Source organism: Rosa chinensis, chromosome 5 (genome assembly GCF_002994745.2).
Source record: "Rosa chinensis cultivar Old Blush chromosome 5, RchiOBHm-V2, whole genome shotgun sequence".
Taxonomy (NCBI): domain Eukaryota; kingdom Viridiplantae; phylum Streptophyta; class Magnoliopsida; order Rosales; family Rosaceae; genus Rosa; species Rosa chinensis.
The window spans coordinates 57,485,098-57,512,958 of NC_037092.1; the positions used below are offsets into that span (position 1 = coordinate 57,485,098).

Below are 27,861 nucleotides of genomic sequence, written 5' to 3' on the forward strand. Positions count from 1 at the left end.
TGATTCGTATGTTGTTGTATGAGAAATTTGGTTTCGAATGAGTTTATTTTCGACACAAACGTTATTTTTTTTTGGGGGGGGGGGGGGTTCACTAAAATTGACTTTTTGTACGTACAGAATTTGGGAAAACTTACTTCACGAAAGTTGCAGAGCTCATCGATACGAGTTCGTGCATATGCGGAACGCAAGAATCAGAGTTCGTACGAAGAAGTTATCGGGTTTGGAAAAATTTCCATTTTATACCTAGCTATTTTTGGAAATTTCCAAAAATAGCTAGCGTTTCCATTTTTGGCAACCGCACCGTTTTCTTCTCTCTCTCCCTCCCGAGCCCGAGCCGAAAACAGAGAAAGGAGTCTCCGACTCCGTTCTCCCTCCTCCGGCCACCAAACCACACCAAACCACCTCCCACGGCTTCTTCTTGAGCTTTCGCAGCTGCCAGTGGCAGCCTTGCGCCGTGGCACGGCTTGTAGTGGCGTCAGGAAGCTTGTTTCCATTTCCGGCCATTTTGAGTGCGAAGTGAATATCTCGAGCTACCGGCCACCAAAACTCGATATTCCTGGCTCATTAGACTCGTCTAAACTTTCTGAACAAGCACCAAGAAGGCCCGGACCTGGGGAGATCGATTTCACGCTCGTCGGAGGCTTCGCCGTTTTCTACAAATTTTCTGACCAAACCGGACTGTTTGAGGTATTTTCGATCACTTACGTTCATTTTCTGACTTCGAGCTAGTTGTGAAAGTTGCTCAAAATAATTAAACGAAGAGGAAAAGCTCGGCCCCGACACCATAGGCGGTGGTCGGCGGCGGATCTGTCGCTAACTCCGGCGGCCTTTTCCGGCCACCTCCGGGGATCCCAAGGGCAGTTTCTGCCCATTTTTATGTTCTACGTGTTCATACAATCATTTCAATATATAGCATGTGAATTTTGGATATCGTATGATTTAGTTATGAATTTTACGATTTCGTTCGATTTCTATCGTTCGATTTGTAATCTGTGAAGATTCGGACCGTCCGATAGACTTACAGTTTTGATATAATGATCGTAGGACTGTCCTGAAGACTTTGTGTGGTCACGGGTGAATATCCGACCGTTGGATCTTCATATAAGTGCGTTCTTGAATTGTACGCTAAGTTAATTATCGTATTTGGTTAGGTGATTGACGGTTTGAGTTGGTGGACGATTGGAAACCGTATTTTAAGTTGTTGAGAAGACGCAGCGGGATTGGAGGTGAGTAAATCTCACATGGTTCATTTACGAACCGAATTTCCTTATTGCACAATTATTTGTTATGTGTGAGAAAATGGTTTTAAGAAAATGAAATTTAAAGTATATAGGAAAATGAATTTCTTGGTTTTACTACGTGTGAACTATAGTTGGTATTAGTGGTCATTCCTGAGTGGATGATTACGTGTATATATATATATATATATTTACGTGATTTTATACGGAATGGTGTGACATTGAAATATGTGGTTTTTTTGATGATTTCGTTTTTATACTTGAATGAAGGATTTATCTGCCATATTATTATGATAATTGGTATTGTTGTGAGTATGATTTGGGTGGAGACCCAAAGTTCGTCGGTTATAGTATTAACCGAAGTATATCGGATACTTGCACCTGGGCCAAGGTGACAAGTAACGATTTAGATAGAACTCTAGTCTGTTGTGGGAGTACGGTCATGGTGGTAACTAGGTTGTTGCATTGTGAGTACTTTGTGCCACGTGAGTTGGGTTGGTGATTAAATTGTTGGGGTTGTTGTGTGTGTTCGGATTGTTGGATTGTTTTACTTGAATTAAAAGAATTGTGATTTATTAAATCAACCATTCATTTCTTATTTACTCACGAGCTTTGCAAAAAGCTTACCCGGTTTTGTGTTGTTGCAATCCCGGTACACTATTCAAACGGTGTAGCGGATAATCCTGCAGGTCAGGATAATCAGGGTGGAGAGCGAGCTGAGTAGAGCAGCGGGGTTGACGTCAGCACTTAGCCTATTTTGGTGTGTTGTAGACTCTTTTGAGCGTAACTTTTATTTATGGTGGTATTGTAATATTTGACTCGAGACATAGTTTGCTACGAGGTTTGTATTATGGTTTGCGAGACGCTGGTTAAGAAAAAAATTCAGGACGTTATTTGTTTTGGTTATTATTCATGTTTCAGATTTAAATTTGTTATTCAAAATTAGGGGCGTGACAATTGCAATCCAGGATTTTCTGCTCGTGTTGCTGGGATTATGTTTATGCTATTGGGATAGGATTATATGTGGCATTTAGTGTTTTGTTTGGTTCCAAAGCACCTGGGTTTGGGCTTTTGGGGTTCCTTGCTTGTTGGGTTTGGCTTTATCCTTCCTATCAAAGGGATTTTGGGCTTGAATTGTGCTATCTCTCATCTTCACTTTGTCCATGTTGAGAATCTAGCTGCTGGCTTGAATTTTGGTCCTAAGTCCAAAATTAACAACATGCCTAAAACTCGCAATGGACATCATACTTTTCCGTAACCTTCCACACCACACCTATTCTTGTAAGCTCTAAGTGCGTGAATGTGGCTTGGGTCCACGAACGTGGCGTGATGGTTGCGGGTGTAATTCACCTTGAAATATGAATTGGGCTTAAGGCATGGATTGGGCTCTTTAGCTGGATTTTTGGGTATCAAAATTAGCCCCTTGATTATGTAGGTCGTGGAAGCATGTTACAGGCTACATAATCAAATCAAAAGAGTCATTGCACGGTATATTGACTTGAAGGATATATTGGCTTGCAATCCTCCTGATACGAGCTACGACTTATTAAGCTTGAAAAGAAAATGGTAGTCATCATCGAACTCGTAGAAGGAAAGAGTCCAACCTCCAATCACCTTTCTTTTAGGAAAGTGGTCTTGGCCCTTGAAATCCATTATGATTTTCTCATCTTTTGGTTTCAGAAGACGTCTTTCTCTCAAGAGTACATCAGTTTTGAGGCAAAGGAGCTCGTCTTCCTTCAAAGTCTTTTGGTCTAAGAAACCATGTTCATGACCTCCTTATTGCCTTGCAGAACAGATTGATTGCATCAAGCCTCTGGTAGGCTTCTTAATTAGATTATGCGCCCAAGAGAAAGGAATGGAAGCTTGCTAGGTTTGACTCTCTGTTGCTCAGTATAAGCATCTCCTTCCTCCACTATCTTTGTCTTTCTCCCTTCTTCTATTTTAGCGATGACAATAGTTGCAGTTATCCTTGCTGTGTTGTAGCATATTTTGGTTCTCGGCATTGTCAGTTTGCTGCTATAATTTCTTGTTACTTCAATGACACTGATTTGCTACTATGATTGATTTGCTGCGTTTCGTGTATTTTGGTTTTCACATTATCAATTTGTTGCTGTGATTGCTTGTTGCTTGATATTGATTTGCTGCTGTGATTGCCTATTACTTCAGTAACATTGGTTTGCTGCTGCAATTGAATTTGAAAGATGTACAATCTATAAGCATGTCTTCCCTTCCCTAGCCTTCTTATTATATCATAACACATTGTGATTTTCAAGCCAAACATCATCATTTTGCATGGCATGATTTTTAAATCCTGTTAACATCCCCAATTGACTCCATACTGGCTGTTTCTGAAGTCTAATGCCACTAATAAGCTTATTTCGTTTGTTGTTGGGATTCCAATATGCTTAACAATTTTGGCAACTGACTGAATATGAATAACTCTTGATACTGCATCCAAATTGCTTGTCATCAATCCCCACTACTTTTAAACTTATGTGCTCTTATATGTTTGCTTAGTTTGAAAAAAGTTGCGGTCTTGACCTCAGCATGGTACTAGTTAGAGTAGAATGAAACTTTTGATATTTAACCATTCTAGTGATCTCTTCTAGTCTGGTACCAACAATTAAACTTGATTGTATATTATTGAATTATAGGCCGAATTTGGATCAACCAATCTGACCCCAGCAACATATTCTTACTCGTAGCTTCACAATCACCTACCTTGAGATTTGCAAGGCTTGAGAGGCTTGCATAGAGCGTCCCTCACTTTTCATTAAAAAGCATGTAATAGAAGCTGAGGCATTTAGCTGGAAATCTAAAGACTTTATGATAAGACAGTTTATGCTTCCTCCAACACTTTGCTCATTCATTTCACTCTGTATGGCTAAATTTCTTGAATTTGATTTATAGGCATCACTTTGTATAGTATGCTTTGTTGTGGCCGGTATTTTTACTGCCGTGATTGTAATAAAGCGTGATGTAGCATGATATTAGTTGCCTTGGTTTATCATGGAAATCGTGTTTCTTAGCTTGGCGTGGCCATATTAATTCAATGGATTGAATTATAGTTTTGCATGGTTCCTTGCTTGGAGTATGAATGAGTAAGGATGGCAATGAGGCGGGTTGGAGATGGGGATCACAATACCATCCCCATCCTCGGGGTAATTCTCCACCCCCATCCCCGCCCCAATCCCCAATAAAAATATATATGTTGGGGATTCCCTATCCCCATCCCCACTGGAGACTAAACCTCCAAACCCGCCCCAAATCCCCAATAAGAATTTAATAAATAAAATAATTTTTTTTCTCATATTACTTTTTTTAAAATCAAAATCTATAACAAATAAAATTAAAACATGATTAAATTCATAAATCATAATTCAATGAGTGCAAAATTCAAAACACAAAGTGTAGCCATTAAAGTAAAATAGTAAATGTATATATTTGTGATTTGTATTATAAAAAATTAAATTTATATATATATATAAATTAAATATATGTATATATTATTAGGGTGGGTTTGGGGATGGGGATCACAATACCATCCCGCCCCATCCCCAATCTTAGATAGCGAGGATTGGGGATCCCCATCCCTATTCCCCGTTTGTTCTTGAATTCTCCCCCCATTAGGGGCAGGTATCCAATCCGCTGGGGATTTTTGCCATCCCTATGAATGCACATGTAGCTTGGCATGTATAAAAATCATGTTTGATTATTATTGATTTTGTTTAACAATAGCGAGGATGAATTGCTTGAATTGCTCGACCTATAGCTTTGGTCTTGATAATTCAAATATCGGCAAAAACTACGAAAGTCCTTCATAACTAAAAATAAACTCATTGCAGATAAATCATAAATAACTCGTCAAAAAAAAATATCAAGAAATCCTAATAAATTATAAGTAAATTGTAAAAATCAATTATCAACTCAATTACTATCAATTTAAATCAATAAGATAGATTAATATTTAGAAAATAATATTGCATGCTCATTAATTTTAAAAACTAATGTCCACTCACATATTTGCAGCTATGATGGCCGTCCGACAAATTCCTCCTTGAGCTCGATCTATATGTCATCCTGAGCAATACGATAATTTATAACTATTAATTTGAATATCGAAAGTTAAAATTGAAAATAAAAGGATATCAAAACCTCTCAACAATAATCATCAGACAAACAACTTTTCATCGGAACAATCTCAAATTCCATAGATTATGTTGACTCGATAATATGGTCGATCCAATAGTCGGATCTTGCCTAATCAAAACCCAATTTCTAAAACTTCGGGTATCCTCCATATGGCATGAGGTAGTTAGTCGGCAGTACCCTCTTACTACCGCCTCCTAGATTCCTGTCGACAGAACCGACCGATGTGTCATCTGGTCAGCAGTACCCTCCAGATGGCATGAGATGACTAGTCGGCAGTTCCCTCTAGTCATTGCTGATTTTCATGAGATAAGTTTCAGTATTTTGAGTTGATTTACATAAGCTATGAGTATTTTATGAGATTATAGGATTTCCAAGAGTTTTGAGATGATTTTTCCCTGATGATTTGAAGATACTCTACGAAACGCTCGAGTTTCAAATGAGTTGATTTATATAACCTGTTGAGATTTCAATAAAGAGAAGGACTAAGAGTATTTTCACAAGATTTTTCTACATGCTCGGTTTTTATATGAAAATTAATTGGGAAAGCATTAAATGTTCATTTTGTTTTGTTTATAATTATTTATTTTTCGTCCACTCACTCTAATGGCTTTTAAAATGCTTTTCCCTGGGCTTTTCGGTTTCTTGTGCCCAATCTGCATAATAGTTAAGGTTAAGCTTGTGTAAGAGTCGAGGCATAGTGACCACAACTTCCATCTCCTTTATAGCTTACATACCTACTGTACATGCATAGCATCTGCCGGCCATAATCAGCATTCAAGACTTGACCATGTCACACTGTCAGAATGACTTATATAGTGTAACCCCCGGAAACACAGCATGACAACCTCCACCGACAAGTCAAATCCAGGCCGGAACACGCCTCGACCCGCCGACACGCGCCACCCAAAGTTGGCTCTGCAGAAAGAACCGAAACTCAACAAACTGAGGTATATAAGTCCCACATCGAAAACAAGAGTGAGGTAACTCACTCTTTCACCTATAAAAGGTCCACTTCTCTCTCTTCATTAGATAGACATTCAACAGCTATTCACCGCTACATTTGTCAATACAAGTACATTGCTTAACTTTAGCATCGGAGGAGCGAAGACCGCCAACCGCGGTCTCCCCTCTTGACGCCATTGTATTTCTCTTGACAGATTAGCGGGAGTTTCAGAAACATACACATATCGGAAGATTGGACTCCTGTCCACGTTTTCGGAAGCCGACGGAAGCCGACTCCATACGGCTGTATTCTGAGCATTAACATTGGCGCCGTCTGTGGGAAACTGAACTAATAGTTATTTCCCATTCAACCTATCATGGCTAGCGGAAGCGGCGAGGGCACTGGAAACCAAGCAGATCAAGCTGCCAACCCTCAGTCCAACCCTACCAACTCACCAACCGTCAACCGTGAATTGTTCACCACACCAATTAACGTGGACGGACAGAATCTCAACACCCCCGAGGCACTCCAAACACAATCTGTCGTGGAAAATCAGACCGGCACAAGCCATCAAGCTCAAGGCCGGGATCTGGCCGCTATGTTAGAGATAGCCTTGGCAGACTTGCACAACGCAAACATAGAGCAAGAAAAGGAACGAAAGGAGAAGGCGGAAGCTCAAAATCAAGTGGCGACGCTATTGTCAAAATTTGACGAGCTGAAAAAAGCGCTAGGAACAAGTGCGCGACCAAGCCAAAGTGAACACTCTCAAAGCGCAAGGCCCAGCCCAAACATAGGGACAAGAGCAGCACCACTACCAATAATCCCAATGGGTGTCGCCCTAAACCCGGCTGAACTAGCGGGATTAGGACCAACACCCCCAGTACAAATAGCACAAGAGCAGGTAGCGGATTCACAGCCGCAATATGATAATTCATTCAGTGCCGGTCAACAAAGGGGAATTGGAAACATGCTGGCACCACGACAACAGATCGTGGCACCAACCCAACATATGCCCAGACCGACTGTAGACTCCACCGCCTTGATATTGGAAAAAATGCTGGAACTAGAGGAAAGGCTGCTCAGAGCTGAGGCTGGCACTCCACTATTAGCGCAGAATCTGCTCTTTGCAGCACAACCTGGTCCATTTACCGCCAAAATCTTGCAAACTGTCAGACCCACATATGCCAAAACACCCAATTTGGCGGCTCAACAGATCCATTCGTACACATGGACACCTTCAAGAAAGTAACAGGTAACAAGGGATTTGATTAATCAACGCTTTGCCACCTGTTCAGCGAAACTGGCTGGATGGCGAGGCAATGAGTTGGTTTTTCGAATGCCCACCAGGTTCCATGGACTCATTCTCAGCTCTGTCAAATGCATTTCTGTCAAGATTCATCCTCATAACAGACGGATACCACAACTCCAGACAACTATTCAGCATCAATCAAGGTGTTGATAAGTCGTTAAAGCCATTCGTCACAAGGTGGAGGACCGCCACATCAAGATGCCAGGATCTTGACAAAATAATGGCGCTAGAGGCCTTCAAGCAAGGACTCCACAAGGCAAGTTTTTTGTACCACCTAAATTGTAATTGCCCAAATGCCACATATGACTACGTCATGAATGAGGCAGTCCTGCATTAACACCTACTTTTACTTTATTCCTGTTCATTTATGTAGAATTGCTCTGATAACCATCATTCTGTTGTGTTAGTGTGAAGATAATTGACATTTGAGTTTCAGTTTCAGTTGTTGTATTGTTGGTTGAATTTTATTGTCCAGGTTTATTTATTTGGGTTGCTCATCTGTAGGGGGAAATTCTGCCAAATTTTTTGGTAAAATTTCCTATAGGGTAGGCCCCGCAGGATCATTCCGGATTTCAGGGTGAAATCCGGTTTGGGTCCTGCTATGTATCATCCCCCAAAAGACAGTGGTCCTTAACACGTACATCCCAAGCTGCTTATGGTACTATATTGCTGTGTATATCTATTAGTCTCCAAAAAGCACTTACAGTGCATTTCTGTTGCCTGCAGTCGATCTTTGCAGACTCTGGTTCCTCTTCTTTCCCCTTTTTTTTGACTTTTGCTCTTTTATGTTTTGCATTGGTGCTTTTCTCTTCTTCTTCTTCTTTGGCTTTTCATCGTCTTCCTCGTCAGACTCTTCTCTTGTTTTCCTCCTTTGACTTCTTTTCTACACATAGAACCTCCTTGTTTCTCTCTCATCATCTTCTTCCTTTTCTTCTTCTTCTACATCTCTTGAAATGTTTTCTTCTTCTTCTTCCTCTTCTGTGCTTTTTTTTGTTTCTTCGTCTTCATTACTGTTTTGTTTGCCTTCACTTTCTTCAGTTTCTATTTCTTCCTTTCTTTGAGACCTCTTCCCATGCTTTAATTCTAACATCTTCTGTATTAGTGTTTTTTGTTCTGAAGCTGTAGTCCATTGATCAGAGCAATCTAAACTTTTTGTTTGCTCGCTAGTTTCTTCAAAACTCAAGTGTGCAACTTCTAGTCTCTTTGTCCTTGCCATTCTGCGCATAAACCAAAAAAGAAAAATTCATTATTGTACACCCACAGCTCAACTACTGACCCCTAATAAAGGTTTAGTAGGGGGCAATAAGCCTTTTTTTATTGGCAATGAACAGTTGTTGGGGGGCAACAAACCTTTATTCCCCCAATAAACCTTTGTTACCCATTAACAACCCCAAAATGTAAAAACTCCCATAAAATCTCCAGTTCTAACCACCCACTGTTTATTCATGCTTAATAAACACTAATTATACTTAACATTTTTAAATTTAAGCTTTATGTGCTTACTGACCCCCAATATACCCTTATTGGGGCATATTGGGGGCAGTAAATGTTTATTGACCTACAATAAGCTCACAATACATGTCTATTTTCATTCACTTTTGCAATTTTTTGTTGTCTAGTTAACACAAAACGTTCAATAAACATAAATTTATAACAAATTTCAAACACAAACCCTTGGTTTTACAGATTTTCACACATGCAAATCATATTCTTCTCATTTACCAACTCAATTAACCAAATCTAGGCTATCAACTATGAGCCCCGAAAAATTTATCGAGCTTAATTGAGATCGTTTGATAAATTATTTATTTATGATTTCAGTTACTAAAGGTGCTCGAGAATATTTTCAGAAATTTTCATAAGGTGAACTCCTCTTTAAGAGTTGGATAATAAAATACACAACACAACGAGTTAGTGAGAATTTTTGGGGAATTTTTCGGATATCCGAGCTATTTATTGTGATTTTCTGAAGTTATGGGATTTTAGAAAATTATTTAAAGAAAAACGAAAATTAGTTCGGTGCAATTGGGTCTGCAAATCCTCCACCGTTTGATCACAACCGTCGAATATTGATTAGAGAAGGCCTATATAGCCGCAAGATCAGACGGATGCTCTAGAATGATCAAGACGCGATCAGATCTTCTGACCCGATCGCACGACCCGAAAACATGGTGATCCACCTAGCCTTAGTTTTCGATTCTGGCTACTTCAGCTTTGTGGACACCACCGGCGTTCGAACCCTCTCCTTGGAGCCAACGTTTCCCTGACAGAAGATCATCCAATTGGCAACGAACGAGGACGATAGGAAGCTAGAAAGCTTGGCGGGTTTCAGCGAATTTCGACTACTTCAGCCACCGATTGGATTGCATGTGGTATAAATCTTTCTCCCCTCGTTGTGCTCTATGCGTTAGTCTAATTAGTTTTGCAATTCAATTAAGATTAATGGATCATGTTTCTGAGCCAGCTTCGACGTCGTCGTAGCTCTGTTAGTTCATGTGGGGATTGATAATCCCTGATCAATCCTAGTCGCTGGAAATTTTACAATCAACAGAATACTACGACAAATATATATGGACAAGTGTATATATATATATATATATATATATATATATATTTAAAGTAATATGTAAATAAATACAAATAGGAAAATTAGAATTCATTGACTTGATCTTATGAGAGAGGCTTGTGTACGCAGCTCAATGTCCTAAGACAGAAATTCGTCCACATACTGGTGTTGTGGTTGATTGTAGATGTTTGCCTAGCAGGATACAACTCTCGTTCCAAGGCCTTTGCACGGATGCCTTGAAACCTAGCGAACTTCACTTGTGTTTCTCTGAAGTGTTTTTCAAAAGAAGAGATGTCGAAATTGATTGATGTCATTTTGAAATGAACATTCACGCCATTTTTATAGAGAATGGACAAGAAGATGCAACTGTTCGTTCAATTTCAATTTGATTAGAACAGTTACAACCGTTTTGGATCAGTTTTAACCCAAAATTGTCTTTATCCGAATTTATAAAACAAAAAAAAAATTATTGGAATTTTAATTTCGGCCCAAGGCCCTATCTTTGATATTATTAAATATATATTTACAATATATCTAATAGAAAAGGGCTTACCTCCCATCCAATGGGCCTTCCCTTTGAGCTTGTCCATTTAATATGTTCTTTGTGTAAACTAGAGCCTTGTAGAGGTGGCAAATGGGCCGGCCCGGCTCGGCCCATTTTAAGCTGGCCTAGTCGTGCTTCGTGCCGTGCTTGGGCCGGCCCATTTATTATCGTGTCGGGCTCGTACCGGCCCATTTACTTAAACATTAAGCCCGGCCCGACCCATGGCCCGAGCCCATATCGTGCCGGGCCGTGCTCGTGCCTACCCACTATAAAGCACGATTTTAAAATCTTAATTTGAACAAATAAAAATTAATTTTATTTAACTATTTAGAAAATTAAAATAAATTAAGTTCTACAACGTTTTTCTTAATCTTAGCTTTTTAAGATTAGATTTCTAATAATTTTTTATATTTCACTATAAGAAAGAAAAAAAAAACTCAAAATATATTGTTTTTTTAGTATATTATTGTGAGATTAATCTTTATTAATATAATGAAGATTTAGTATCTATTATTCTTTCCTTCATTCTATAGTTGTATTATTATCAGATTAGTCTTTATTAATAAACATATATTTAATATTTAGAAAAAATACTTATGTCAAAACAAGGATATAATGTTTTGTTTCATTATTTTGACAATATAAAAGAAAGTATTGGTGGAATTTTCATGAGATTTTAAATAAAAAGGTCTCATATTCAAATCTCATCATATATAGTTTTTTAATATGTTTTTTTTTAAAATGAAATTTTGTGTTTGTAACGGGCCGGCCCACAATATGTTGTGCTCGGGCCGGGCCGAGCCAATGGGCCAATATTCTTAGGCCCAGCCCGACCCGTTATTCTAACATGCTCGGGTCGTGCCGGGCCACTAATGGGCTTGGGCCGTGCCGTGCTCGTGCTTTGTGGCCCATTTGCCACCTCTAGAGCCTTGTCTCCAATGTGGGATCATCTTCCAACTTCCAATAGGTTCTAACAAGTTGTTGCCGTCACCGATTGTTTTTGGGTTCCTGGATTCTGCTTCAACACCCTTAAATACTAATTGGTTCTTGGTGGAGCTAAATCTGTAGCGCTAGGCCGAGTTAATGATCTTGGGTAAGTTTACAGTCGTGGTGCTATTGTCGTGGTGGCAGTTTCGATATTCCTTGGTAACTTCGTAGTTTTGATTTGTACTGTGAGTTATCTATTGATACGTGGTTATGCTCGTAAACACAGAATTTGCGAAGTTTGAAAATAGTAGAAAAACAAGGGAAACTCTTGGTTGCTGTATTCTTCCTTGGAAAAGTATCTTGGCGGCTCAGATGTTTTGTCTGGATTTCTTTGATTCGAAGGTTAGTTGGGTTCAGTTTGAAGTCCTAAGCATTGTCTTGTGTGGTTAGTGTTACGTCCCGAACTTAAATTTACTGATTTACTAATCATTAGGACGGTAAACGACATTTACTTTCACTTTTACTGTCATTTCAGTACTTTTAGGCGGCCCTAAAATATGACTTTTTGTTCGGGTAAAAATTTGAGAAATATTCTTCATGAAAGTTGTAGAGCACGTTAAACCGAGCGCGAGCATCAAAGGTTCGGTTTTTGACATAGATCATTTCCCCTAAGTTCTTTCATTTCAATTTGTAGTGTAGAGGTCGAATTAACAATTTCAATTTCTAGGGTTCTTGGAATTTCTGGTAATTTTTCACCGGCCAAATTGGAGCTCTTCCAGGTAAAATTGGAACTTGTTGTAGTTGAGAAAGAGGTTGGGTTTGTCGAGTAGATGGTGCTGCCAAATTTTGGTGGCCATCGGAGGTGGTTGACGGTGGCGAGTGGGGCCCACGCGCTGCCACTGTTGGTGGCGCGTGGAGGCGTGTAGGGCAGTGTTTTAATTTCGGTTTTTAGCCCATTAAATTGTATATATGTTGTAGAGCTTGTATGTGAAGTTTGGTGAATTATGGAGGAGTGTGGAATTATTTGTGAATTTCCAAAGTTTGAAGTTTTATGATTGAATTGTTAGAAATTCGGCCGTCGGATTTCCCTCGTTTTCATTGAGGAATATGTTAATTGAGGAATTGGTGTTGTGGGAGAGATTTGGGTTGAATTTGAGAAGTAATGGAGATAGGGATTTTCAGGTTTCGTTTAGGTTCGTAATTATTTTATTGGATTGCCGTTTACGGAAATATAATTGTGTACAGGGCAATGCCGCGAGCTACGGTTAAATAAAGGAACTCGTTTGCGTGGTCGCCCAACAGTACTGTGAGTGGACTTTTGTTTTAAATAATGATGCATGCGTTTGTTTTCCTGAATTAATGCTTAATTAACATATTACTTTTCGAGCATATGAATTGATTTCGGAATTTGATTTCGATTTATCTCGTGGATTTGCTTTCAATAATGATTTTCATGAAGTAATTATGATTTATACCGGTTGTGAATTTCGGATATTAATTTGTTATGCTCGGATTCAAGTTTATAATTTATGTTGAATTTCGACGAATTATTTTTCCGAGGTGATTTCCGGAATTGTACTACTTATATTATATTTCTATTCGTCGATTTGAGATTTTATAAGAGATTTTCGAAATGGGATTTCGATGAAGTTATTTCCGCTTTATTTATCGACTTTCGGTTTTGGCATTGGGAATGCCTTGTTGATGATCTAATTATTCTTTTAGCGTGTGGGACACGCTGTCGATTTATGTGACTTTCTACGAGAATTTCCGGGTACGGTTGGGAATCGTACCCGTGTTTTCTTTATTCGCGAGACTTATGGGGAAGCCTTACTGATTTTCGATTTTCGTATGATTTTAACCCACCATACCTGGGTCGTCATATTTATTGCTAGATAGCCTATTTGTACTCCTCCCTGCTTACTATGTGTTTGTGGGTGAGTAAGAGCAGAGCAGGGGATGCTCAAGAGTGTGGGACACTCCGACCCGAGCCTGGGAGGCTCCCTTCTTTCGTATAGTGAAACTTCTTCCCCATATTTTATCGTTGCTTGACTAGCGGGGCTAGTCCGATTTTCAATGTAGCCAGCGGGGCTGGTCTTATCTTCTTGAGAAAAGAGATTTCGGTTTTACGATATAGTTTTCGAATGTGGTGACTAGCGAGGCTAGTCGATTTATCGTTTTGGAATTCTTGGATTTAAAGCTAAATGTATTTTTCTAATTGTTGCATGCATCGGTTTTTAATGAAATAAATGTGGGAAAGTATGAAATCCTTTTTCTTTTAAATTGTTTATTTTTGTCCACTCACGCTAACGTTTTTCGTCTACTTTCCTCTGGGCCTTTCGGTTTCTAATGCCCAGTTTGCAGGTGAATTAGTGGAGGTCGGGCGTACATGACATTTGAGGCATAGTTGTCACTACTTCCGCAGTGTAGGATCGCTTGATCCTTTACTCTTCTTTTTTATATCCCTGTGTATAGTAGTATTGCTCTGATAACCTTTGGAATTAGTATTTTTGAGTTTTGTGTTTTATGAAAGTTGAGTTGTTGGTAATTGGGAGTAGAGTGGCTCCAGGAGTATAAGGTTGGTTTGCTTGAAGTGTTTTTGTGTGTTTTACAGGTTTTTGGGTAGTCCATTTTAGAGGTGACTCTGCCGAATTTTTGGTAGAGTTATCCCTAAGGTGGGCCCCACAGGGCCACCTCGGATTTCAGGGTGAAATTCGGGGCGGGTCCTGTCAGATAGCTTCTGGAATTGGGTTTGTTTGTGATTAAGGTGTTGAAACTGAAATCGATCTTCCCTATTATATGTTCAATTTATCAAGTATAATTGTGGTGGTTAGAGTTATGTTGAGTTAAGAAGGAATTTGGAAAGAATTGATTAACCTATTGTGGTATTGAAATCATGGACTGGAATTGATTGCTTGATTAAAATCTGTTTTTTGCCGAGAATGACATTGATTTCGTCTGTTACTTTGGTTGAATAAGCAAAACTTAGAACAAGACAGGTGAAATGCTTTTATATATTTCACTCTTGGTCATTAAAGTATAAAGTGTGAAATTTGGAATCACATTGAGGAAAATGGTCTAAGTAGTACCATTGGTGTTCATAGTAATTTGACGGAATTACTATGAGACGAATTTACAAATGAGAATGAGAATCAAATAATGTTTGGATTAATTTCTATTTACCTTCCTAAGGTTTGGGCCTAACATTATGTAAGTCCCTGCAGTTTCAATTTAATCAACAACACCTCTATACTCTTAATTTTGATTAGCCGTGTCCAATTTTTATTACTTAGTCCAAATTGGTCATTAACTGTTCACGTGGACATTCAGACTCCTACAATCAGGCCCACCTGAGGGGATAAATTTGTCAATTCAGTAATAATGAAATAAAGAAGGCGAGAATCTCGATCTTGGCATTGCAGGATGCATCATCTCCTCCTACTCTGTCTCCCTCAAGCGACTCCCTTTCTCTTCCTCTTTGGGATTCGTCACCGTCGTAATCGAGATTAGAGAACTCAAGCCATCCGCTTCAATGACAGAGTTTTGGATGCTTCACAGCCTCTTTGTCTTCGTCTTCTGGGACTTTTCGGTTTCGTTTTTCCGTTTCGGTCTCTCCCCTAAGGAATGGATCGGAGAACGACCAAACTGATTAGAGGTTTTTGGCTTGGGATTCTCGATCTCCATAGACGACATCGTCTGGTAACTCTTGTTCTGGTTTTCTTTTCCCATCTCAAATATCTGATATGCTAGAAAGAAAGCGCGAAATTTAACCCTGTAAGTCATCGTTAGTATATGGTAAATAGGGATCGTTCTATCCGGGGATTGAGGGTACACCTGTAATTGTGTAAACAAATAAAGAAATTAAACAATAAGAAGTATTATTTACAAAAATAAAACAAAGAAAAGAAAATATATACAAGTGAACAAAAAAAAAAAGGGGTTTTATGATTATAGAATCGGATTTGAAATAAAATAAAATAAAGAGAATGTAAAAACACATTTACAAGGGTGGAACGCAAGGAACAAAGATCAAAATCACAATCATATGACTGAAATCCAATTACAATTCCTATAGTTGATTATTTATGTCATGAGAAATAAGTTGACCATGTGAAACGTTAATAAGCAAACGATTTCCCATATTTTACTTTCCTTCAATATTTAATCTAAGTGAAAGAACCTAAATTAAACCTATTGAACATGCAATCATAGTCTAGAAAGCTAGCTAATCAAGAACATATTCAACGCATGAAGAACAAAGAAAGGATGTCAACCAAAGTGCACAACCTAGTATGAAAAAGTTCATCTATTTGCAATCCTCCTTAATTGATTTCGACTTTTGTCCAAAGCCTTCACTACTTAAATCTAGCTCCAATTACATGAATATATCCTAAGTTGATCACCAAAGAACATAAACATGCAAAAGTTTTCTTTAATCCAAAATCAATCAAGCAATCTCACATAAGCAACATATAAATCAACATATAGAAATCACAACTTTATTTCAAAACATATAAACGGGCTTTAAACTTTGCCCTTAACATTATTTGTTAACTAGAATTCATAGTTCTACAAATCCAAACAAAGAAAACCAAATGAGGTTACAAGGAAAAAGATTGAATTACACCGTGAATGGAGTGGATAATGAAGAGCTTGAGACGTTGATCTTGAATCTTGAAAGCAAGGATTCATTATCACGGCACAAGGTGGAACGATGGCTGCTAGGATTGCTCACGGCTTCTTCTTCTTCTCCTCTTTGCTTGAAAATGCAGAACTAGAAGACTGGAGAATGAAAAGGAAAAATGGAGAGACAAGCAAGATGAAACTTGGATGAAGGAAGAGATGTATATATTTTTATTTTGGTCACCCTCCTCTCTTTATTTATAGCCTTGGAATAGGAATCTTCAACCAATAGGAATCCTCCACAAGCAAGTAGAAATCAATTTGATTTAGAACTCCCAAAATATCTCTTTTAGGTTGTAGAAACCAAATTGAGTTAGAACTTCTTTGACAAAACAGATTTCCGGCAGACTTGACCTCAGTGCACTAAACCAGTCATAACTTCTTCTAGAAAATAAATATCGATGAGCTGTAAAAATTTCTGGAAACTAGACATCCATAGCTTTCCAACCATGTAAAGATCATAATTTTCTGAGCTCTGACAGATTTTTGACACTCTATTGAAATTGACTGATCTGCACTGGCAGTTTTCCGAATCTGTAATGGATTTGACTTTTACAGCACAACTTGTGTCCAATTCGGTTTCCCTTACCATCACATGCCTCTCACATGTCTTCCACGCCCTTTATACTCTCCTTTAGACATTTTTGGACCTTGAGACTCCATTTTACCTGTAAAACACTAACTAAGTTAAATTGATCAAGATAAAGGAAATAACTTAGCAAAATATAGGGTTTAAACATTATAAACGTCGCATTTTACGCTCCTATCAATATCCTTCATTGACAAATCACATTAGCATTGATTAGTCTAATTTAGCTGCTAGAAAAATGCAAGAGATGATGGAGATTAAGGTGGACGGAATACATAACTAAGATTGCTCCGGCGGTGATGTCGCAGTGACCGCTGAGATTGAAAGTTGCTTCTACAGCTCTTCTCTCTCGCTTGGACTCTCGAATCGAAACAGAATTGGATCTTTAATCTCATTTTACTGTTTAATCAGTTCAATTTTGTGTACGAAAGCTTTATAGAACTAGGTCTGCATTCAATTGAGGTTTGTTGGGTTTGAAATTGATTAGAGTGGAAGAATCTACAGTTTTCAGATTGGGGGTTTTTGGTTAATTTGCAGGTGAATTGGGATATATATCGATGTTAGGGCTTGAATTTTTGTGATGCAAGAGATAATCAGATCAGGTGTAATGTGTTCACTGCTCATGGTGGCGAGCGAGGAATTGAAGTCAGGGGGTTGGGTTCCTTGTATGGAAACTCAAAGCCAGAAGTTGGCGGAGGCACCTCAACATCCCCTTCATCTTCGTCTGGAATTTTTGGGTGCCGAAGATAGATGCGAGGAGAGGAGGATCAGAGGAAGAGAAGAATAATTAATTTTTTATTTTTTATTTTTTTTTGTCATGGGTTTTGTCAGAGTGTGGGGATAGTTGTCAGAGATAGTTGCGGGTGCAACCGTAATTAGCCTCTAAGTTTGGGAGAGTGACCAGATTTTAACATCCACGTCAATGGTTAACGTCAAATTTGGACGGAACAATAAAAATTGGACACGGTTGATCAAACTTGAGAGTATAGGAGTGTTGTTGATTAGATCAGGGACTAACATGATGTTAGGCCCAAACCTCAGGGAGGTAAACTGAAATTAATCATTAATGTTTCAAATTCAAATGATAAGTCTGGAAAGTGGAACTAGTCGTGATTTAGTCAAACTTGGTCAAGACGGTCAATTCATGGTCAAATCAGAAAAAGTTGGTTGGACAACAATCGATATATCGGAACTTAGGACTCTAGTTACCGAGGAACGGAATGTTCGTGACTCTCGAAGCAAGTGAGGAAAAGTATCGGAATCCAGGTAGGGGATTCGAGACTCTCCTCGGTTAGTAATTTTCTTATGTTATATCGTTTATAAAATGATGCATGTTATGGCTTGGTCACATTAAAATGCGATGCATACTAACCAAACCTCGAGAGGTACGTGTTGATGGCTTGAGAGCGAAGAGTGGCACTAACTTCCTTGGATTTGATCCTTTTAACCTCTGGCGGGTTAGCTATACCGGTCGGACGGTGCACGATCATAATGATGACCCGATTCCTTGTGTGTAGCTAGGTAGCGGTTGCTCTCGCTACCCTTACCTAGTTTCAAAAGTTATGTGAGATCAGGTCGAGTAGTGGGTCCATGGGACCGGCCATCATGTAATATTTGGCTTCCTTACTTATTGGAGTTCCATGCCTCGGTTTTCGAGTCAGATGATATTTTTAAAAAAGTCTGTCGTTGTTTGAGATATTTGGTTTAAGCATGTTCTCATATTGGCCAGTCTAAAAGTTTATTTACTTGTCAGTTTTCAATTCTAGTTGGAGTAAAGTCCCTATGAGCAGGAAGGACAGAGCTCACCCCTACAACAGTGTGGATGCAGGTACTGTGCACTGGTGACGGGATAGTAACGGACAGAGCTGGGAACCCTTTTTCAAAACTCAGGTTCCGAGTTTTATTCTGAATTCTATTTCTTGAACTTTGTTTTCCAGAACTTGTTGGATGTGAGTCTTGTGTCAAACTTTGCTAAATTCTTAATAATTGAGTTTAGTAATTCAAAGATTTTCACCTCAACAATATTTATAAGCTTTCGCTGTGTTTTTACAAAAAGTTTTTCGAATAAAATGCCTTGCGGTTCTCTAGAATGTAGATCAAGTTTTCGGTTTATTTTTTAGGGACTCGCGGCACTGTGAGGTGCAGTTTGGGGCATTACATCAACAAATTTAAAACGCATATTCAATTTCACATAAACAGCATAATCTAAAAACTGAAATTGGAGATTGAATTTTTACATACTTTTGCGAATCCCGATCAAGGCCGAAGAAATGTAAAACCCAGCCGATATCTTACTCTGAACCGCCGGCAATGGTGAAGTTTCTTGTTTTTGCCAGAGTGAGAGAACGAGATCGAGAATCTAAGAATTGAGAGCAAGAGAATTTTTGAAAACTGAAATGGGAAACCATACCACGTAGTGAATTTACTGTAGTGGCAGGCTGTAATATTTTAATTTTCTATGGCTAGATACATTTGCTTTTGGGTTAGTGTGAACAAAATTCTCTTGGTGGTGTAAGTGGACTAATTTTAGTTCATTTTAGTGCTATGGGTCAAGAACCATTTAATTAATTGTTAAGTTGCCATCATTATCCAATTAAATTAATAATTAATTAATTTAACTAAAGCTACTCCCATTTTCTTGTTCTCCTTTTTTTTTCTCCGCCAATTGTCGAAAACTCTAATTTACTCTAATTTTTGCAAACAAATTATCTCGATCTCTATAACTCCGTTTATTTCCTACAAATAAAATTAAAGTGATCATTTATAATAATTAGCTAGGGATTAGCTTAATTTATGTGATTAGAATGTGATATTACGCACATGAAAATGTGTGTAATCACTTAGCTACAATTAAGCTAGTTAATGATTACCACATGCACTTAAATCATAGATGCCACAACACTAATAAGTTGTCAATTTATTAATTTATTCATCACCATTGTCCACAACATAATTTCAAATGGTGATAAAGTCTAGAAACATACTTTTAAGGACCAATAAATTCGAATTTAAAGCATACACAAATTAATCAATTTTAATTAAAACATCAATATTTATACAATATGAGTTAGGGCTTCACAATCTGAACTCTCAAAATTGAACTACTCACTACCCATAATCAAAAACATCATCCAACATATAAAAAATTATGAGAAATGATAGAAGAGAAAGAGAACACAAGCTAGGCTCGCAATTTGCTATAGGCAAACATGAACCCAACTTGAAATTAAGTTCTCATTCTTTACCAAGTCAAAATCTCTTTGAAGTGATGAATCAATTATGATGTTAACTAAGAGCTCATTAATTTTCCTCGAAATTCTTTGAGAAAATTGGTGGAGAAGAAAAGAAAAATCAGAGAGATATGGAAGACATTCATATAGTTTTACTTTTATATATGGTTGCAGGGGGCTTTAAGAGCTTGACTTGTATTCTATATTTTAAGAAATTAAGCACCCATTAAGCTACTAATCCTCTGCAAATTGACCTATGTGTTCTCTATCATCTAATCCAATGGAAATTACAATGACAAATCAGAACTTAGCATATAGCAACTTGAAAGGGAGTTTAATTAGTTTACCAGGAAAAATAAATAAATAGACCACATTTAGGGACCTTATAATTCCCAAAAACAAAACTAAATGAAATACTCTTTTGCACATCCAGACAAGTACTATTCAAATACTAGTTTATACAAACATTTGAAACTGGAATGAAATCAAAAATAATGACATCTAATCTTTTAATGTTATCATGGTTAGGTGATAGCATAACGTGGTGGGCTACTCATTTGCACTTACGGAGACCCCATTAAGCCCCTCGAAAAGTTGAAGTTGATCTAGTCCTTTAGTGCATTGCGACTGAAGGTCTGAAGCTGGCCAGTGGTCACTAGATTAGCTATAAATTCTATCTCTTTCAATGTCCAAAGATAAGAGACAAAGACTTGACTGAAGTTTATGAAAGCCTCCAAACACAGAAAGTCTTCCCAAACCATCTTACAATTTAGAAAAGAGAAGTATGAAAGCAGACATTGAACTGAAGAATTGGTTGAAAATAGTTTCGAAAGAGAACAGGCCACACGGAGTGGAAGTAGTAAGACCTTAACATTTTCCGTACAAAATATAAACCATGGCATCTTCAACTAATTTAATGAAAGCAATGCTTCCAATAATTGCTGAGAGATTCAGTAGTACCAATCTATACATGTCTTTATATCTATTTGACCACAGACTCTAGTATTTAATATCAACATATTTCTAGTGTTTAAGATGCAATTACGTGCATAGAAATGCGTGTAATCAAGTGTGTTGTCTGTATAACGGCTCCTATGAGTTTGTTATTTATTATAATGTTTGTTAGATTGCAAATTGATGAACTTTTTAACTTTAAAAAAAAAAATCTGGAGTTAAACAATAATTTGATTGGGGTGGTCTTTATTTTTTATTTTAGATTATTATTATTCTTATTTTTTTTTTTTTTTTTTGTTGGAAATAATACCGCGTAATTTAAAGCATCCTCATGTCTGACCAATCAAAGCTTATGAGCTGCCACGCGGATTGGAAGACTGGGACTTCCTTCCAAAATCCAAATCCCCTTAAAAGGAGTGGGATTTCTAGCACTTAATCATACTTGATTAACTCATTACAAGAATACATTGTTGTACTACTATTGATTCCTGTTACTATAAACGGTCTCATGGCTGTGCACGGGAGGATGCTAGTTATGCAACTGATCATAGCGGTGGCCATAGCAGCAGCAGCAGCTGATCGAACCCCACCTCGTCAAGCGCGACCTAACTGCCCCGACCACTGTGGTAATCTCACAATCCCATATCCTTTCGGCATTGGGAAGGGTTGTTTCTTGCGGAATGGGTTCAACCTCACTTGTAACGAAACCGCCAAACCCCCAACAACACTCTGGGGCGATGGTAGTTTCACGGTTACTAACATATTGCTTGCTGAAGGTGAGTTGGAGGTTATGAATAACATATCCCATGATTGTTATGATAAGCAGGGCAATCAAACAAAAGACATGTACAATTTCCCTAGTCTCCGGTTGCAACCTCCCTTCACCATCTCCGGGACCAGAAACAAGTTTATTGCCGTTGGCTGCGACAATTGGGCAATTTTCAAAGGGTACCGCCATTACCCTCATGACGAAGATAGGTACATCACCGGATGCATAACTGTATGTAACAATCTTGACAGTGTAGTTAACGGTTCGTGCTCTGGCATTGGGTGTTGCCAAACTGCCATCCCTAGCGGACTCAAAAATGGCACCGTCAAATTGGATAGCTATTCTCAACACACGGCGGTGTGGGACAACAATCCATGCAGCTACGCCTTCATTGTGGAAGAAGGCAGGTTCACATTCAACCCTAAAACAAGTTTTGAAGAACTCAACAACACTAAAAAACTTCCCGTGATTATTAACTGGGCTATTCATGAAGGGTCGTGTGCACTAGCTCAAAACAGCTCTGGTTATGCTTGCAAAGCAAATAGCAGCTGTGTCAATCGGACCGTCGATTACCAGACTGAACCGACTGGTTATTATTGCCAGTGCTTGCCAGGCTTCGAAGGGAACCCATATCTTCCAGATGGTTGCCAAGGTGCGTCTTCTGTAACTATCTCTTTCAGTCTTTTGTACGTATGCATGTCAATTATCGTTATAGTTGGAAATTAAAGTTCAAAATTTGGGATAACCTGCTTTAACTGTGATCAGATATTGACGAGTGCATGGCTCCATCAAGTCCCTGCAACAATGGAATATGCCAAAATTCACCTGGAGGTTACAGCTGTTTATGTAACAAAGGTTTCAAAAATCAGGACTCAAAGATTTGCATAAAAAACACTCCCGTGTCAAAGAACATTCCCCTGAAAATTTCGATGGGTATGTATAAGCTACCTAATTACTTATCTACTTACGCCAGGCAGCTAACCATATATGATCTAAAAACCCACAAGTGCAAAGTTTTTTTTGGAACAGTTATATATGCACTCAACTTTATTTGACTACTCCAACCAATTTCTTGAATTAAAGAATTAAAATGAATTGATTGAAGTTATCTGCTTAATCCCGTTTCAGTACGTCATCTCACAATTATTATTATAAAAGGCTGAACTTTTTTGTAATATTTGTCATCTTTGTTTGACAATTATTATAAAAGGCTGACCTTTTTTGTAATATACGTCATCTTTGTTTGCATATTTGTTTTATAAATTGATGAACATAAATGTCTAACAAATTGTAACTCAAAGTAATTTACTTCTGATATTTCAACTATGTACAGGTCTCAGTATAGGCTTCTTCATTTTAGTGGTTTTAATTTGGTGGACTTATTGCGGAATGAACAAAAGAAGACTAGTAAGACTCAAAGAAAAGTACTTCGAAGAAAATGGCGGCTTAACATTACAGCAACATCTCGCTAGTCATGGAGGATCTATTGAGACAGTAGAAATCTTTACTGCAGAGGAACTTCAGAAAGCCACAAACAATTACCATGCAGATGAAATCCTTGGTGAAGGAGGCTATGCAACGGTTTACAAAGGAATAGTACATGATAAGAATGTTGTTGCCATAAAGAAGCCAAAGATTGGCACTCCAACTCAAAGTGATCAGTTCGTTAATGAGATTATCGTTCTTTCTCAGATAAACCACAGAAATGTAGTAAAACTATTAGGTTGTTGTTTCGAGACCGAAGTGCCTTTACTGGTATATGAGTACATTACTCATGGCACTCTTTTCGAGCATGTATTCAATAAGGGAAAAGGATCCTCGCTTTCATGGGAACTACGATTGAAGATAGCATCAGAAACTGCAGGCGCATTAGCATACTTACACTCAGCTACTTCCACTCCAATCATACATAGAGACGTGAAAACAACGAATATATTATTGGATGACAATTACACGGCCAAAGTGTCTGATTTTGGAGCTTCGCGTTTCATTCCTCTAGATCAAACTCAACTTTCAACACTGGTTCAAGGGACGCTTGGATACTTGGATCCTGAATACTTTCATTCAAACCAACTAACTGAAAAGAGTGACGTCTATAGTTTTGGAGTTGTCCTAGCGGAGCTACTAACAAGTAGAGTTGCACTTTCTTTTGCCAGGCCTGACAAGGAGAGATGCCTAGCAAGCTTCTTTGTTTCTTCAATAGAAAACGAATGCTTGATTCAAATTCTTGATGCTGATATAGTGAATGAGGAGAACATAGAGACGGTAGAGCAAGTGGCGATTCTGGCAAAAAGATGTTTGATGATAAAAAGTGAGGAAAGGCCTACGATGAAAGACGTTGCCATGGAGTTAGAAGGGATGAGAATTATGGCAAAGCATCCATGGAAAAATGGCAATTCTGGCTTTGAGGAGACTGAGTACTTGCTCGGGTCACCAAATTCAGCGGCTTACGTGATGGATATTGGAGGTGGAGGTGCCGGTGGTTCGAGTGTTACAAATACCGGGTATGATAGCATGCAAATTCAAATGTTAATGCCCTACGATGATGGGCGATGATTGATCAGAGTTTTAGTAGTACCGAGTCGTCGTTGGATTTATCTGATGTTAATTAATGCATTAGACTAGTTGTATTCTAAGAGTGATTAGCAATAAGTTGGTTGGCATACGTCAGTGTGCCCAGTCTTTATATATGTCATGATTTGAAGTGTAGTATGTAATTGTCCTCTAGAAGAACTTGGCATATAGCAACTTGAAAGGGAGTTTAATTAGTTTACCAGGAAAAAAAAAAAGAAATGGACCACTTTATTTAGGGACCTTATAATTCCCAAAAACAAAACTAAATGAAGTACTCTTTGGCACATCCAGACAACCACTATTCAAATACAAGTTTATACAAACATTTGAAACTGGAATGAAATAAAAAATAATGCCATTAATCTTTTAATGTTATCATGATTAGGTGATAGCATAACGTGGTGGGCTACTCATTTGCACTTAAGGAGACCCCATTAAACCCCTTGAAAAGTTGAAGTTGACCTAGTCCTTTAGTGCATTAAGACTGAAGGTCTGAAGCTGGCCAGTGGTCACTAGATTAGCTATAAATTCTATCTCTTTCAATGTCTAAAGATAAGAGACAAAGACTTGACTGAAGTTTATGAAAGCCTCCAAACACAGTAAGTCTTCCCAGACCATCTTACAATTTAGAAAAGAGAAGTATGAAAGCAGACATTGAACTGAAGAATTGGTTGAAAATAGTTTCGAAAGAGAACAGGCCACAAGGAATGCAAGTAGTAAGACCTTAACATTTTCCATACAAAATCTAAACCATGGCATCTTCAACTAATTTAATGAAAGCAATTCTTCCAATAATTGCTTTGACAATTTGCATTTAGAGATTCAATAGTACCAATCTCTACATGTCTTTATATCTATTTAACCTAGGTCAGTTTAGAAACTGTGCCGGTGACTCAGATGGTAGAAATTAGTAATATACGAAACGTCGGTTTACTATTCACACATGTTCATTGGGTGTGGAAAAGGCGGTTTTACCCTTGCCTTTGCTTTACAATTTGACGCTGCCAATGCCTTCGTTTTTTTTACCTCCACTGACCTTTCCAGAAGTTCCACGACTTCCAGACTGCTACTGACCTACATCTACAGACAGAGAGGAACGATCCAGAGAGAGATGGAGAGATCGGGTGTGATAGAGAGCAATCCAGAGAGATATCAAAAACGATCCACAGAGAGATAGACAGAGATAGCTGATAGTCAGGAAAGGGGATTTTCACCTCATCATCTGTGCACGAAGTTAGTTCTTTCTGAGCCGATTTGCCTTTTAATTTCTGGGCTGTTAGTTCTTTCTGCTTTTCACCAAAGACCCTAGACCCTATTTCTTGACTTCATTTCTGCTTCTAACTCCATTTTTAACAATTTAGTTTATCTTTGGTTTTAGGATAATTGTGTTTGGGTTGTTGATCTGCTGCAGCTAAACCAATCGTGCTTGGGTTTTGAAGATAATCGTGCTAGATCAACCAGGTGAGGAGTTCATTTGATTGAGTTTTGTTTAAAATTCAGCTGTCCTTCTGCTCCTCTTTACGAAATCAAGGTTCAATTTTTATATGCTTATGCCTATTGGTTATGTATCAAAATGGTGCTAATTGCGTTGTTTCCAGTACTGGATTTTGAATTTTGGTCAAGAATTTTGATATTCTAGGAAAAGCTAGACATTCAGTTTCTCTTGGAGTGAGTCAACAAATGCAACTAGGCTATACCATATCTCTTGCTTTAGAATGGATCTACTAGTAGTTTTATTCAGCAGGAGAACAGGAAAATAAGAAAAGCAGGTGATTAAAAGCTCTTGAAGGGTTTTCTTTTTGGTCTAAATGATGAGGGAATAATACCTATTTATGAGCCATGGTTGGGTTTTTTAAGTCTAAATTTTGGAACATTATGTCAAAGCTGTGGGTTTGCACCGACCCAACATTAATTTATGCAGTTAATACTGAAAGCAAAATCTAGCTCTCAGTTTACTTATGGTCACTTTAACCAACTCGATCTCATCGTTATGAACATGATGTATCTTCAAGTGTATTAGTTGCCAATACTATATGCAGTAGTATGTAGGTTAGGATATGTGTGGCCTGAATTGTTATGATCGTGTGTTATGTTAGTATTCTCTTATCAGATTGTGGATCTAGACCACGATTAGGTCAATTCTGACCTTCATGTGTGGTTTAATTAGTTCACTGCTTAATTAGCGCTTTGACAAGAAAAGGCATAGATCTATTTTGAACTACGATGCCCGCCGACATCATTATTCTTTGTTAGCTCTAATGACACCATTTTTTTTCTTCCAGATTTTCATACGTATATTTGGTTGATTTGGATTTGTATTTGAGTTTGATTTGATTTGATTTTTTTGTTCGAATTTACCGAATCGCATTTTCAAGTTTGAATTTTGATCACCTACTTGATGCCCCATGGTTTGTTGTGAATTGATGAATTTGGTTTTTCAGATGTGTGTATTTGTGATGCTCGAATTTCTAGGGTGCTTAGAGTTCTTTGTGATCCATTTTGATCACCTACTTGAAAAATACCTCTCATGCTTTCTTCATTACCCCATTAAGGTGCTGGACTCCCTTACAGATGTATACAACCATGTAACGTTCACAACCGACCTAACTAATGATCTAAAAGTCTTTAGGTTACTTTCTAAACTTAGTCTATCATAAGCTACTGTAGATAAATAAAATTTTGTTCGTCTGCCTTCATTGAATTTAGTTTCAATGACTGGGGAGGAAAGGAAATTGCTATGGTAAAAATCATAAGATGCATACCTGTATGCCCATTATCTAGGCACATAATAAATTTGTAATTACTGAAAGCTACTATTTGATTTGAAAGCTTGGTTCTTCTGAGCAATTTATATTTGATTGATCGCAGATGGAGGTTCTGGGCAGTTGGTTGGGCTGATTGAGGAAAAAGGTCAAACTGCAGACACCAAAAATCCACGGGTGAAGGTAGTCTGATCAAGTATGTTTCCTTCCAGAAGACGAATTTGAACTGGAATCCTCCACACTGTTTGTTAAAATCTCCACTATTATTATCTTTTAGCAATAGAGTAAGAAACTTGCGTATGCTAGTGCATTCTAGCTCTACAAATTAATTTGTTACTCGGCCAAAAGTCCATTATGCATGTGCTCATCCTTTAAAGATGATTAGAACAATCTTATCCACTTCCTTCACTATGGAGTTTTTACTGGGATTAGTGCATATATACTTTGGGTATTTTTTTTTTTGGGCTGTGACCACTTACCCAATTTTTGGCCAAAAATTGCCCACTTACTCCACCAAGAGTTTTTTAACCCCATTTACCCAATTTAACAGTGTTTGACAGTATTGCCCTCATTTTAATTAACAAATTACACTCATATCTCTCTCTCCTCCCCCTCATCGAT

General features: G+C 38.1%; 1 protein-coding gene and 1 long non-coding RNA gene across 2 annotated transcripts; one reads left to right on the forward strand and one right to left on the reverse strand.

Moving 5' to 3' along the window:
- Positions 1 to 14,825: 14,825 nt before the first annotated feature.
- On the reverse strand, positions 14,826 to 16,364 carry LOC112166733. The gene is made up of 2 exons (XR_002923391.2): positions 16,305 to 16,364; positions 14,826 to 15,513 (listed from the first exon to the last, which is right to left on the reverse strand). It is a non-coding gene; the product is annotated as an uncharacterized LOC112166733 (long non-coding RNA).
- A 5,223-nt stretch (positions 16,365 to 21,587) lies between these two features.
- On the forward strand, positions 21,588 to 24,658 carry LOC112202262 (wall-associated receptor kinase 2). The gene is made up of 3 exons (XM_024343206.2): positions 21,588 to 22,556; positions 22,670 to 22,837; positions 23,238 to 24,658. The coding sequence occupies exons 1-3, from the start codon at positions 21,644 to 21,646 to the stop codon at positions 24,458 to 24,460; spliced, it is 2,304 nt and encodes a 767-aa protein (XP_024198974.1). The 5' UTR covers positions 21,588 to 21,643; the 3' UTR covers positions 24,461 to 24,658.
- The last annotated feature ends 3,203 nt before the right edge of the window (positions 24,659 to 27,861 follow it).